Source organism: Pagrus major, chromosome 19, assembly GCF_040436345.1.
Source record: "Pagrus major chromosome 19, Pma_NU_1.0".
NCBI classification, from domain to species: Eukaryota; Metazoa; Chordata; class Actinopteri; order Spariformes; family Sparidae; genus Pagrus; species Pagrus major.
The window spans coordinates 17,920,030-17,935,390 of record NC_133233.1 but is presented as its reverse complement, the minus strand read 5'-3'; the positions used below and the strand labels follow the sequence as shown (position 1 = coordinate 17,935,390).

General features: G+C 43.3%; 1 protein-coding gene across 2 annotated transcripts in view; it reads right to left on the bottom strand.

Moving 5' to 3' along the window:
• Positions 1-957: 957 nt before the first annotated feature.
• The window catches only part of ctdspla (CTD (carboxy-terminal domain, RNA polymerase II, polypeptide A) small phosphatase-like a), a 34,159-nt gene continuing 19,755 nt past the window's right edge, over positions 958-15,361 (bottom strand). Inside the window, exons 2-8 of one of the 2 annotated variants that reach the window (XM_073488767.1) lie at positions 15,006-15,172; positions 13,699-13,731; positions 9,505-9,606; positions 4,291-4,347; positions 3,309-3,401; positions 3,032-3,217; positions 958-2,140 (exon numbers count right to left, since the gene is read on the bottom strand). In XM_073488767.1, coding sequence (XP_073344868.1) covers positions 2,015-2,140; positions 3,032-3,217; positions 3,309-3,401; positions 4,291-4,347; positions 9,505-9,606; positions 13,699-13,731; positions 15,006-15,172 — 764 coding nt within the window. In that variant the 3' untranslated portion in view covers positions 958-2,014. The remainder of the gene's footprint in view (positions 2,141-3,031; positions 3,218-3,308; positions 3,402-4,290; positions 4,348-9,504; positions 9,607-13,698; positions 13,732-15,005; positions 15,173-15,361) is intronic. The other variant, XM_073488768.1, reaches the window with a different exon arrangement.

Sequence of the window (15,361 nt, the reverse complement as noted above, 5' to 3'; positions counted from 1 at the left end):
AAGAGGGAAAAAAAACAAAACATTCTGGCTTTTAATATCTCTTTAAACAAATCATAATTGTCTTGGGCGGCACTAAACCCAGAATGCAGCGAGGGTGCCCCTTCAAAATAGTGGTCGGGTGTTGTTTTGGTGGAACATTTGCATAAGAGGAAGCAGCCCGGGCATTACAATTGCTAAATCCTTGCAAAACAAAAGGGTAATAGCTACTGCAGCTTGTTAAGGTTTATAACGTTAGCAACCAGGTTAAGCTAAGGGTAACTTGCCATTTTCAGCGTTTATGTTGCTAGCGTTGTTGTTTTTGTTTCCCGTAAAGAAAGGGCTTTTACAAACGCTAACACGCAGATATCGGAAGGAGGGAGAATGCTGACTGAAACAGTCGGCCAGTCTACATCCAGTGAGTCAGACTAGCTTCAAAATGGACCTCATGAGCGAGACTGTTTTCTCAAGGTCAGGAACAGCATGCATCTGATGTTCTAGCCACTAGGGGCAGCAGAAACATGCTGTGAATACCAATTTGGCATATCATTTCCTTTAAAGGAGACCTATTATGCTTTTTTCAGTTATTTCCTCTCCCTCAGTGTTTTATATAGACTGTGGTGCATGTAAAAGATCTTGAAAGTTAACAAGGTCAAAGTCCACACCTACAGAAGCTCCTCTCTCCCACAGAAAACTCCGCTCCTAAAACGCCTCGTCAGTAGTCCCGCCTTTAATTCTGTGACGAGCAGCTAGTTTGGAGCGTAAGAATTGATTTAGCACAGCTGCTCCGTTGTTGTAAGCGGTGCTGGCTCAGGCGTGTGTGAGCTGACCAATCAGAGGAGACTGGGTATTCAGGAGGGGGGCCTTTAAGTGAGTGGTGAGAGCTGGGTGGTAATTGTCTGTGGGACCTCTTTCACAGTAGACGTAGTCATTTGATTCAATGGTAACATGTTGTTAAAGTCAGTAAACCATGAAACAATCTGACAGTGTGCAAACCTGCAACTTTAATAATGTTGTACAGTACGATTTCAACAGCAGTCTTTACAATGCACCCAAACCCCTTTTCCCCAATAAATAGAATTTCATATAATCTAAGCTAATTATTATATTTTCCTCAAAAGTTTTACATTTATTGGTGGACGGTGATGTCATCACAACGGTTTCTTCTTCATCTTTTTTTTTTTTTCAATAATAAAGCGGGGTTTCAATGTCTTCAAGGATTATCAATTTACAGTCAAGGATCAAATGTCGTCATTCAGCCACAAATCACATTGAATTGTAAAAATCTTTGGTAAATTTAACAATTCAATGTTGCTCAACTCAAAAGTAAAGAATCATTCAGGTCTAATATTCTAGCTGGATACATTTCTAGAAATCATTCTTTTGTTTTCGCAGATTAAACAACAATTACCAAAGACTCATTTCCAACTTCGGATTTAAGGATTTAGTTAATACTCTTTGTTTTTTTTTGTGGGAGATTTGAGTAAATATGCAGCATAAAAATGTGCACCCCATAAACCCGACACAACAAAATCAGCACAGTAATGAAGGCACTTCATTCTGTAAGAGAAGATAAATCACAGTTGTTTGAACGAAAAGGTCAGACGACAACAGCCTGCATAGCACAGCTCAACACAAAAGAAAAAAAGAACAAAAGGTCACTCATTTCTCGAAAAAGAAACAAAAAAACTCTTCGTTCTGTCTATTTTGATTATTTTTGGTAACTAAAATATTACTTGATAGAATAGTAAAACCTCCTCTCTCTGATAGAAAAATTACTTTATGTATGTGTTGCTCTTAGAAACATATAGTATGTACATACAGTAATATAATCATTTGTCAGTAGGAGTCCTGTACAAAGGGTCCAAGAGAATCCATACAGTTGTTGTCTCTAGATGTGATTATGTCCGGAGCGATTGCCTGAAGTCCTCACGCCGGGAGTCACGCCGGGACTTCCAGCGCCGGTTGGAGGACGGGAGCTGCAGCGAGGTGAGGCCTCTGTGCAGAGACAGGAAGAGCCAGGTGAAGCCGCCGCCTGCTACCTGTTCCTCAGGCTCTGTAACAGACTGTAAACGTCCTCCTCCTTACTGAGGCCCTCGAACAGAGGAATCAGGTCCAGCAGCTCCGTGTCCGTCATGTCGTCAAACCAGGACTGCACCGGGACCTGTGGAGAGATGAGACACAGTGTTGAGCGGGAGAGGACAGGTTGAATTTATTTGATCAATTGAGAAAACTCAGCTGGCAGTTCATGCTAAAGTGTTGCATTATAGGTGAGGAGATGGTGCCAGTCTTGTGTAAATAATTAATGGGGGAAATGCATCAAAGGCATGAAGAGTGGCAGCAGCTCCACTGAGTACCTTCTGCACAGAGGAGAGAAATCTCATAAAATTGGGAACACTGCCTCTGGGCTCGACGCCGTATCTCAAACGACAGCGCAGATTAAAACTGACAATGTCGTGCAGATATCATCATTTACCCTCATTATTGTTTTCATTACCAACTTGTTCCTGTTGTACCGCTGTATTTGATCCTATTTTTAGTCGGGAGTTTGTGGGATGTAAAACCACACCGCAATATGTTAACTTTCATTGTAGCGAACATTTATATACACAGACTTACCTTTTTGTATGTAGCCTACATGCTGTTATAAATGTTATTATTACTGGCTGGCTACTCAGCACAACATATATTATGTGCATATATTCCCCCCCCCCCCATGATAATGCTGCATTATGAACTACAGATCTGTGTTGAAATTGGCAGAAGAAGAGTTAGTTAGCTGTTAGCTTTTAGCAGCCAGCGTGCAGCTGAAGTCCTGCTTGGCTAACAGAGCTAACAGCTAATGGAGCTAACAGCTAGCAGAACTAATAGCTAATGGAGCTAACAGCTAGTTAGTTTAAAGTCCTGGGTCAAACACTTTTTTTTTTTGAATAACATCAGGCAAAAGGAGCTCACCATTTGCTAATTTCTGCCAACAGCTAACAAGGTTTTATCCAGTACCTAAACACAACATGCCACTAGTCCAGGATAATGGTGGACTGACTGACTGACTTACTGCATTCTCGGGGTGGAAGATGTAGGAGGCAGGTGAGTTGTCTATGATGATGACTTTACTGAGCTCTCGGCCCAGCCGGCTGAGGTCTTTGACGTAGTTTCCTCTGTGGAAAACACAGGATTCCCTGAAGAGCCGGGTACGAAACACCCCCCACTGGTCCAGCAGGTCTGCCACAGGGTCAGCATACTGAACAGACCAACAAAAAGCACATCGGGTTAGCAAAGTCTGTGCGAAGCGGCTTTACTTGCTGTTTTAGTGCTACAATGCGTGAACAAACCTTGGCTAAGCTCGCTGTGAAGAGGACGCACTCGAAGAGCTCCCCCATCTTCTGGAGGAACTCGTCTACGTGAGGCCTCTTCAGCACGTACACCTGAAACAAACATCACAAAAATAAACACACCTTTAAAGTGAGCTTTTCACACCGACGCACGAGTGAGGCGCTTTTTTCTAAAAGAACCTCAAGTCTATGTTTACATTATTCAACATAAATCTTGAAAAATCAATCAACCAATCGGCTTTTTGCTGAGGGAACCAGGGCGATGCTAACGTCCAGCTTAGCCTACAAAAACACGTCATCTCTGCAGCACACTATTTTTTTTGGCAATGTTCTCCTGCCACTTTTGTTTAGACAATATTTAACTTAGGCTTCCTTTGTTAAATCAACCTTTGGACCCAGCCAGTCGCAACAACAGACATTACCCTGTGATCATATTTTCCATGTCTGCTTGTCTTCGTTCTCTTCAGTCGGTCCCCGAGGGTTAGCTGCTGCCCCCAAGTGCAAGTAATCAAGCATAGGCCAAAACAGATAGAGAAAGCCTATCCTGGATTACTTGAACCCGGTTGCAGCTACAGTGCGGCTGCTTCTGCTTCAAACAGGACAAACCTTTAACATCGATGCACCGTACGAACAAAGGCACGACATGTTTCATCCTCTCTGTTGCCGTTTCTCTCTCTCACACATATTTCTTATCAGTGAAGCATCTCTCCGACGCGCTTTGTGACATTTGTTTACCTGGTGACACGGCCGCGTCACGGCCCATCTATCTTTAGAGCGAGCAAAGACACGGGGAATAAAAGAGAAAGCACCAAATTCGGGGAGGAGTGTGTGTGCTGTCCCACTTTGACGTAGCTGTGTGAGATCACAGAGAATAATAAAATACTGAAAGAAAAGAAAATGGAGCCACGGCTTCCGAGGGAAACCTTATAATTAATACATATTATTTCACTTCGGGAAGGCCTCGGTGTCAGTGCAACAGTACCTGATGAACAGTCCCATCGATCTCCACTGGAACAATGAAGTCTGCATTGCTGATGGGCTGCAAGAAGACAAGAAAACAGAGAAAACATTCAAAACTTGAGGTGATTTTTGCTCAAAACAGCACAATCTCACGGGGTTGCTGCTAAACCACATACCCATATTTTGGGTTTAAAAAATAAAGGGGTGGTAAAATATTCCGATAAGGTGCCCCGGGCAAACTAGGAAGGCTTTAAGCATTATGTGGTTCCCTCTGCTCCAGCGCGGTGTATCTCAGTGTTAAATAAAAACCAGAAGTGAGACTCCGAGGAGAAACCTGGGAGCTGAACTAGATGATAGACGTGAACGCGGACAGGAAGGGCGCCGCCGGTTTTTCGCAGCGTGACTTGTGTCATCTTTAAAAGCAAGCGGAGGAGAGAGGAGAGGTGCAGGAGGAAGAGGAAGATAGATGCCGGAGGGGTGTGGGCGGAAGACAAGTGGAGGGCGTAAAGACGAGGATGAAAGGATTAGGTGGGAGGCACGGCGGTGTCATTTCAGACAGGGAGAGAAAGAAACGCAGGTGACAGAGAAAGATGATTTTAAAATCAGAGGGAAAAGCTTTTCCTGTGTGAGCTCGGCTGTCGCCTGCATGGATATTTGTTGTAGGGACGAGAAAGAAGAGTGAATTATTTGGAAGTACGATTTCATTTTCAAGTTTACTTGACTGTACGTAGGCAGGTAAATCTGCAACAGCACCAGGCTGCTGTGTGGTTTAATGCGTCAGATGACTATCGATCCAAGACTGCACTTTTTTTAATCATCTATAATTAATTTAAATGTCTGCGGTACAAAGTCACACGGCAGTAGGCTATCGACAGAAACAGTGGACTCAGAGAAACCTAAAGACCTTAACTTTATGTCTATTTATCATGATCTTCTCCGAAAAGAATAAAGGAACTTGTTAAATAAAATCATTAGATATCCTAAATGTTTAAAGCGTTCAAATCTAGGCTACAAACCTTTAGCAGGACTCGTGTTAGGCCTACTTTTTCCTCAGCTAAATGCCTGAAATAAAATCTGAGGGCAACACAAGTTAAAGAGATTTCCCCTTTTTGTTCTACGACATAAAATACGGCAGTAAATACCCAACGTTTGAATTTTACAGCGTTTATTTGTCTTAAAAAGGCAGTTGCTAACAAGTGGCTAAATTAGATGCTAACTTCTGGGCTAGCCTACAAAAATAGGCCTACATCATCCCTGCAGCACTGTATTGTGTTTACTTTAAGCTATTGCATTTTTTATGTGGTATAACAAACAATATTTAGGAAACAGGTTGGAAAAAATCTGCTTTAAACTAAAGCTAGCTGTGACTTCACGCTAGCTAGCTGCTAGCCTTAACTAGCTAGAGTCTATTTAAGCTACAGATTTATTTTTTACACGTGTTTTTTTTTATTAACACATTTCTATGGTATAATAATTTTATAAAACATTCAAAAATGCTGGTCACTTGTCACCAAATAGGATATGTTGCTAGCTAGACTATTGAATTTTGGCCACACTTTACTTTCAATCCTCCTGTTTTGCATTTATATTCAGTATTGGCTGCTTCAAACAGATTGGTTAATAGTAGACACAGTTGTAGACTAATAGAAATATGTGGTGAAGTTATAACTGTTGCAAATTACTGCACGTTAAAGAACTTGAGAATGTATTTAGCTGTGTTTAACTCCTGTTTCTATAATGAAACCTTTTTGACGTGTTTCTAATAAACTCTGAACCTTGAATATAAACCTTCCCACATCCCTAAATATTGAACTGTATGTGTGAATTCATTGCTGCTGGCCTTCAGGCATAAAGCTACAGTGAGCAGGCACAGTTCAGTGCCATCCAACAGAGGGAGTGATTGCTGTAGGAATACTAAACACGGCACTTTGACCTTCCACTTGTCACCTGTGTAATCTGTCTAATACAACCATTATAGTGGCAACAGTGGAACAATAGAGCCTCTGTTCTGGAGATGTTTGGTTTCTCTATGTGATGTAAGACTGAGTCAATGCAACAATCAAAGCCTCCAGATCCCCCCCCCCCCCAAAAGACAGATGTGAGGGCTTATATATGGATCCGATTTGTTATATATTCAGCTCTGGTTAATGTTTACACCAGTAAAAAGTCTGTAGCCTTGACTGTCTAAAAACAGAACCAGCAACGAGCCAAACCAGTGACATGCAGCAAGGAGAACAAACAGGCAGCATTTGGTCCACAAAGAGGAGAGAAAGAGGAGAGAGAGTCGCAGATGGAGGAAGAGATGCAGAGACAGACTTGGCCGCTGCCTATTGCTCTTCTGCTGAATCACTCCATCATCTGAAGAGTGAACACACAACAGCTGCTCGTCGCTCTGCTCTGTGATGGGCCAGGATCCGAGACGGCCAGAGATATGGAGCAGGAGGAGGAGGAGGAGGAGGGCGGGAGGGGAGGGGGATGTATGTTAGAGAGAAATGGAGGGAGAGGGATGAAGGAGAAGGAGACTGGTTTGTAGATTGGTGCTGAACGGACGTCACAGAGGGAACTTCTTCTGGGTTGTTTCAACAGACTGGCTGTGGTCCAGGGTTTCTTTTACACTCATATATATTGCAACACTTCACATCATTTGGTATTACTGTCCGAACCTGCCTCTGATAACACTCCCACGTCTCATTACAGACGGTTCGTCCATATGCATGCACACTAAATGTTCTGCATGAGGAGCTCATTCTTACTAGATCATCCGATGCTCTTGCGGCTGAACGGGATCGACTCTCTGCAGCCTCTGCAGAAAAGTGGAGGCTGTTTGCAACAGATTAAAGCCCATGATTCTGACATGAGATGCGCAGCGATCCCATATGTCCACATACTTTTGGCCATGTGAGTTTTGAGTTAATTTTTCAATCTTGTTTCTGTTTCAAGCGTCGGTTTTCTGTGAGGCACTTTGTTGGTTTTACAGAAATAAACTTGACTATTATTATTATTGTTGTTGCTGTTGTTATAAACAGTTTATCCTCTAAGCCACTTTTACACATCCACCACGCACTGGATCTAATCTTAGAGCCGTCAGAGGAATTATCTTCTCATCCGTAACATACAGGATAGAGCATACAGTATGTGATGTGTTACGCAACGCTTCTTTTTTAGTCTATGTCCATCTGTGCTCTATGCGAAATGTCCACCGTCCGTTCCGTTCGTCTTCTGCACTAATTGTTCGACGGTTACTTGCACATTCGGATCCAAAATTACCTCCTAACCTCGACTCCAGACAAAAAAATGATCCACAGGAAATCCTGCAGGCTTCTGGATGGAACTGAAAATGCTGCTCGTGTGTCACTTTCTGTTTCACTCTCCCGGCGGAGTCTCATTTATTGCACTGCCTGAATTCATTTCGTACTGCATACTGATCTCTGAACTAAATGCATTTTGATGGACTGAATATACGCTGCGTAACTGGAGTTTAATCAGAGGGACCAAAAAAAAAAAAAAAAAAAAAAAGAGTTCCTGTGGGAGTTTTCGTCAGGAGAGAAAATAAAACCCATCAGACTATTAGAACAGATCCAGGATTTCTGCGAAATTCATCCCGCAGTTATTCAAGGCAACAGTACACTGTATTGGACACACCCTTGTGTGTGGGTGAGCATGGACGTGTGTGTGGCCCCGTACTGCTGGCATGTGACTCCTATGGGTGGGTCCGCTACAAGTGTGCGCTTTTTCTAAACCCTTTGACTTTCCACAGAGGATTAATTCCTCGTGAAATGAAATGATAAATGCGCCGAAAGTGTTTCATTTCGCCGCTGAATGAAGCTCGAGCAAACACAAAGGAGTCTCCGGCTTCACCTTGAGCTATTTTGTTGGACACCTCTCTGGCTTTGAGCTGCACTCACGCTCAGGACAAAAGGCACAGATACTGTACACACACACACACACACACACACACACACACACACACACACACACACACACACACACACACACACACAGACAGATAACCAGATCAGCTGGGGCCAAGCCAGAGCTGTGCTGAAGTGGGTGTGCCAGGTATGTCAGTGAATAACCTTTGATGGTGACATACACTATATATGGTGTCATTTAACGCCATCAGATTCTACCATCTTGGTTTTTATAGTTTTCACTTCATTTTAGATATTTACCAAACATAAAACACAATCATGCTCAGTCAGATGGGAGTTATGGTGCATTGTGTGAGAAATAATGCAAATTACAACACAGCAAAATGTATTTTTAGAACCAATCTCAGTGTTTGTTTATAATAACTTCTGGGAAAAAACCTGCAGCACTTGCATACAATTAAATGGCGCAGAGCAAATGTTAGCAAGGAAGAGCTGAGATTAAAGCTCAATCCTATTTCCAATACTTACCCCTAACCCTCATTTTCGAGTGCCCGCTTGCCCCTCAGAATGGAGTTATAAGGGGTAGGGGTTGAAATCTCCCTCTATGAAATGGGACGACCCTTCAAGACCCTAATTCGTCTCAGTTGTCGTCACTGGCGTTGTAAACAGACGCAACCGGACATTTCCGTGTGGCTCTTCAGAAAAGGAATTGGTCCACTAATTAATAAAACCATTTAACTCTTCAGAGTCTCACCTTTTAGGTTACTGTGGTCAGAAGTAAACAATGCGACTTATTATTTAGGCAGCTTTAGACTCTTAGATGGGGAGCTGGTGTTCAAGGGTTTAAGGCTGAGCTCATTACAAGCTGACATTTTGGAGATCCGGCACACAGTTTTCACAGGACGGAGATGATACTCTGAGGACCTCCTGTCAAAAATAACTGCGTTGGCTGAAGATAAATCCCGGACGTGCTGATGAATACGATGCACAGCTACCAAATAAGTATCAGTTGCCATGCAAACACCTTTTTTTTTTTTAATCACAGCAGTTAGGCCTCCTTTTTGCCTTTTCCTGTTCTAACTGGTGTATAAAAACCATAATACCCTCAGGGACACACTTTCCTGTGATTATGTGTACTTCACTGACGCTGACTGAGCTCAGCGGCACCTCATGCTATTTGTCATTATACCATCATACCCGTATTCACAGCAAAGAAAGGCATCTTCAGGATTTATTTCTGTATAATCCTATTATCCCTCTAAGGCTGCGGAGTAAAAGCGGGACACAACTGAAACGATAAAAAAAGGGAACACGAGTGTCTGTTTGATGCAGAGTGTGCAGAGAGAGGCGGCGTGGTGAAGTACCTTGAAGGAGCTGTGTACGAGGGTTTCGTCCAGGTCGATCACCACGCAGTTCTTGCCGTAGTCTTCTATACTGACCTCTGGCAGGAGGAACTTGGCTGGTGGCTGCAGAGACAACACACATCCTTTATAAAAGAGGTTCAGTGGAGGGAACACACACGCACACACACTCATACTGAGGGTGTGATGATGAGTGTGTGGGACGATCACTTGGCTGCTTTGGATGACACTAAAGACACATTTAACAGCATGAACGACCTGAAGGAGGGTGTCACATAGCTTCTGTGGAGACTTGACTGAAAGATACGATATCAATACACTGGTGAGGTGATGTGATGTGATACGATACTTGTCCTGGATGTTTGTCATTGAAAATATAAAGTATAGCAGGCCAATTAATCACTAGAGTGCAAAAAACCCCAAAATAATTGAGCATCATTGCACTTCTGGTTCCCTTGCGTTGAAGTCGATGGGTTTTTGAACAGGTTTTTTCTGTTAAATGCCTGAAATAAGGTCTGTGGTCAACAAAAGCTTAAGAGAAATTCACATATTGTTCTACGTCATCAAGTACATCAGTAAATACTCTAGTAGTGTAGCAAGGAGCTTAGTGGTGGTGACGTTTAAGTCATGCAACTTCAATGTAGTTCATTAGCCTAACGTTAGCTTTTTACTTCTGGCGATTTAATTTACACTTAAGAAATCAGTGGCGTTTATCTGTTAGTGTGTCATAAACGTGTTTTCCACAGGGCTTATTTTCTGCAATAATCCAAATCCGATGAACGAGGGAACCAGGGCGATGCTAACTTCTGGGTTAGCCTCCAAAAAGACGTCATCCCTTCAGCACTCTATGGGTCAACTGACAGAAAACGAAATGGCATCAATGAATCAGTTATGTTATTTTTACAATCAAAAGGGCTGAAGCATGTCTACTAAAAGCTACAATTAGCTAAAAGTGAACTGTTTTCCATTGTTGCGCATTACATGTGATATTCAACGTGTTTCATTACAATTAGCTTGGAATTATCAACAGAAATTTGCAAAAGCGTAGCATGACGTCATCATATTGTTACAAAATGATTCCAATGAATTATTAAGTTATTGCTGTCAACAACGTCTGTCTACTAGCAAAAGCATTATAAATGACATCATGAAGACAGAAAACAGCAGCATCTCATCTAATGCCAGGTCACTGTGCCATCACATCTCAACACTACCTCTTCCAGCTGGTGATAAATAATTTGCCTGTTGTTGTGGTTGTGTGTGCGGTTGGACTGTATGAGTCCCTGCTGATATTTCCTGTTATGACCTCATGTTGACTGAGCTCTGTGACTGTGCTGCCTTCAGGGTCAGGGGGGAAAAAGGAGAAACACTTGTGTCCTCTGCCAAGCAGGCCTGGGGCTACAGACAGGCACGGGGCAGATGGCAGGGGCCATAGGGGGCACGCACACACACACACACTCATACGCGTACATCCATGCATCCATGCACACACACATATATATATAAACACACAAATCTACATAGAGGAGAGGAGCAAGGACTCCATCAATCTTATACACACACACATTTGTGCTGCTGCTCAGTATGCCAGCCATTTCCTGCATGAATCTGTGTGTTTTAGTGTGTTTTCCGGCCCGGCTCACTGTATTTATCATGTGTTATCGCAGGACTGCATGCTGGTGTATCACAGGAAGGATTCCCTGGGAGCAAGGACACCGAATGACATCCTGTCAGGCCATGATGAATGTGATTTACACATGCAGGTTGAGCAAATAAAGAAGGACTGAGGGAGACCTTGACATTTTTCACCAGGGAGCAGCACCGCGACAATAAAACTCTTCACCTGAAGCCACAGCCAGGGGGCGCCGGCCCAAAGTGACAGCTCTAAACCACAGTGGATCATGCTTATGGAGAGGAAATCATTTTACTTGCTCACCGTGAGGCAGAGAAAAAAGCTAACAAACAGATGGTGAGAAACATGTTTGTCTGTTGGAAAGAAACATGATAAATTCTGTAACAACGGCTGACGGAATATTTCTACATAATTAAAACATTACTTTGTTTGAAGAATCCAGCTTTTTCGTTTCTTTTCCTTTCTTAAGTGTTTTATATATGTTCTTGTGCATGTAAAAGGGCTTGAAACGTTAAAAAGCCTGAAGTCTGCACCAACAGGAGCTCCTCTTTCCCACATAAAACACTGGTCCTGAAGCGTAGTCACGCCTCGTCAGTAGTCCTGGATCAGGCGTTAGCGTGATGTTTGGCTAACGTGGCTTCTCCCAGTCCGGGACAATGTTGGACTAATGTTGATATATCGAGAGAAACAGTGCGAACGTTAACTAAATAATGAGTGGTAGGTTTGATGCTGGTAACTGTTTTTTGTGTTGCTTTTTTATGTTTGTATCATTACTGTAGCGCCACCTCAGTTAGCATTAGCTTTGTTTTTTATAGGAAATTTTGCTCTGGTGTGTGTGTGTTGCTGCTGTGTGTAAATGTACTCGACAGAGATGCCCTGAAGATAACGATATAGCTACGTATGTGTCAAAAAGTCACGGTCAATCTGCAGGAATTTATTTGCTTGGAAACTGTGTATGAATTTGTTTAGCACCCAGCAGCTAGCTTGCTAACATACAGCAGTACAGACTGTTACAAAGCAACGTTGCTAGGGCTATCATATTCTTCCTCTAACATGTGCGGTTGTTAAGTTTTTGTTAAATAGTTATTCTTGTTGTGATATTAAGGGAAGTGTAGCTAATTGGGAGTGTGTGTTAACTGACCAATCAGAGCAGACTGGGTTTTTTTTTTTTGGGGGGGGGGGGGGGGGGGGGGGGGGGGGGGGGGGCTTAAAGAGACAGGAGCTACAATCGAGTGTCATAGGACAGTATGAGAAAACTGATGTGTTGAGCATGTAAACCTATTCTAGTAGTAACCCAAAATAAAACCATGAACATAATATGTCTCCTTTAATATTAATATTTTTACTTTTTTTTCGAGAACAATGAAGGCAATAAGTGCATTTCGATGCCAGTTTGTGTTTCATGATTTTTTTAGGGCTCAAAATTGGAATTAAAGGAATTAATTAGAGCCCTCTTTAAATATCTGCTGGGGATTATATGGGCAGAATAATAGGAATATGGAGTAATCAAAAGCATAATCAAGGGCTTAATGGCTGTAACACTTTATGCTTAATATATTTCATTTATAACAAAACACTTACCATAACTATATTCATTAATAATGTATTCATGTATCAGTACATGCTTCTTATTCAATCTCATGACAGGCGACCACACGCCATCCACTGATAACTCAATGTTATGTAGTACTGGTGTATCTTTATATGTTTGTGATGAGCTTTTGGTTCCTTTGACGTGGTGTTGTGACGGTCATACAGTCAAGAGTGACGCAGACGTCACCTGCCCAGGTCAGCTCGAGTTATTTAAGTTATCCTCGCCCCAGTCCTGGCCAACATTACAACATGCAAGAGCAGACCTCATCGCCACATGCACTTCCTGCCATTGAAGGGAGGTGTCTGCTGCGTGGTGTAGTTTAAAGCTTGGCTGCGATTGTGGGAAGCTGTGAGTGTGAATATCCTAAATTACAGAGAACCACAGGACCACATAGATTCCAAAATAGCTAAATGAAATGCAGTTTCAGCACAAACAAAGAAGGGATCAGATAAATTCCCCTGTCTGGTGAACGTCTGAGGACTACAGATCATTGAAACCGAGCCCCCCTCCTAATGGACTAACAGAAGTCCATTGAACACTGAGTGCAGAATCACAATGTAATCTTTCTCAATACAGACAAATACCTAATTTAATCGAGTGTTTAAAGGGCGGATTGTCCGTTTGTTGATCCAGACTGCAGCTGTAAAGGTCTAAGATTCAATACATTTGATCTAATAAGAAAATCAATCTCATGTTCTGTTCCAGTGATTAGAAAAACACATGAGAGATGGACAACAGGACGAATAAATCATATGATAATAAGTGGAGGGTAGGCAGCACAAAACAAGGCACTGAGAGCTCGACGATCAAAATTGGAGACTGCAAAAAAAAATTTCATCTGAGAGCAAAGAAAAATCAACCTTTGTGTCAACATCCACATGCAGCCAGAGTGATGAAGCACAGCAAGCGGAGGGGGGGAGGTGACGGTGACGGAGCGAGATGAAGAAAAATGAAAGATAATAATACATACACTGGGGATGGGGATGACCTGGACCTGGTCACACTGGAGAAAACAAACAGAGAGAGAAGAAGAGAGAGAGATTTAAAGAGAGACAGGGTGGATAAAAACAAGAAGAAGAAGCAGAAAGCAAAAGAAAAAAAACTCTTTGGCGAGAGAGAAATCGACAGCGTCAATAATCTAATCAACGAATGCAGAGGGAGAGGGACAGAGAAAGAGAAAGAGAAAGAGAAAGAGAAAGAGGGACGTATAGTACACACACCGTGATAGAAAGTGAGAACAACTCGCTGAAAAACAAACAGAGCTGCCATAGTAACAAATACAACTGGCCAGAAATCCAGCAACAGTACACTGCTGGGAGGGACTGTGGCGCGGACCCAGCTTCGAAAAAATCAGCCCCGCACTATAACAAGGCTTTTTATGGCAAGGTTCGCCAGGTTCACTCGAAATTAATGGGAACTCGTTTGTTGAAGAAGGGGGTCCGGAGCGGGTCAGCGCTGACCACATGTATGGTGTCTGTAACGGGCCACACATTCCTCCCCTGAACGAGAGACATTTACAGGTAAACAGGAGTGGAAATGTGATACGGTCCTGCTCCATTTATAGCGCCCGTGTACCTGCCTTGGCAGCCGAGCGCCGTGTTTGCGGAGGAGCTCGGGGGTTTTGGCGCCTTTTTCCGGGGCCAGAACGTTCGCTTCACACATCCTCACTACACTGGTCAGAGTGTGTGTGAGGAGAGGGGGAGGCGTGGGTGCCAGGCAATCCATCACACCGGACACACACAAGGCCCACTTTATGAGGATTAAAGAAGCAGCGAGTACGTGCGCGCGTGTGCGTGTGTGCGCACATGGGTTGCCATGGACTTGTGCAAGCTTGTGCGAGCATGCGCCAGAAAGAGCGTGTGTGTGTGTGTGTGTGTGCCTTTTGAGCCTCTCAGCGCGCCCTGTGTGTTATTTTGTGCGTGCGGTTGTGTGCGTAGGCAGCTATCGAAGAATGCAAGATGGGAAGCGAGCCCGTATTTTCAAGCAGTGGATGGTAAACAACCTCTGGGTTCAGCGGGTTTGAAGCAGCTGGAAAAATTTGTGGAGGGAGCTCAGCGAGGCTGCACAGCGCCTCGGCCTCAGCTCTCTGCAGGAAAAGGCAAACCCTAACAAGCTCTCCGTAGCAAAAACCAAACAAATGTTACTCGTTACTGCGTCTCTCGAGTCAAACCAGGATTTCTGTCTCGTATTAACTCATTCCCAGCGGGTCATGTGGATGCAAATGGTATGTAATTTGGACTCTGGCCAAGTATGATGTGGGAGAAAAATAAGCTTCACCTTGGGAGGACTGCCATTCTCCTCTGGCGGCGGGGGCAGAGAAAGTGTCTTGTTGTTGGCAGGTGGTGTCTCCACGTGGTAGTCATTGTAGTTGCGGAAGCAGCAGAAGAAGGGGCTGAAAATGCTCCGGCTCCGGTGCTTCTTTAGGCTGCTGTTGGACTGGGAGACTGGAAGAGATAATGAAAGAAAGAAAACGAGGTTAGACTGCATGTGTCAGCCAGCGGTGGAGGAAGTAGCCGATTGAGATATTTTACTGAAGTAGCAAAACCACACTGTCTAAAAAGTCCTGCACTGACAATGCTACGGATCGTTGAAATTTTAGGAATTGTGCTTTTTTTTTTTGCTTCTCGTGCGTG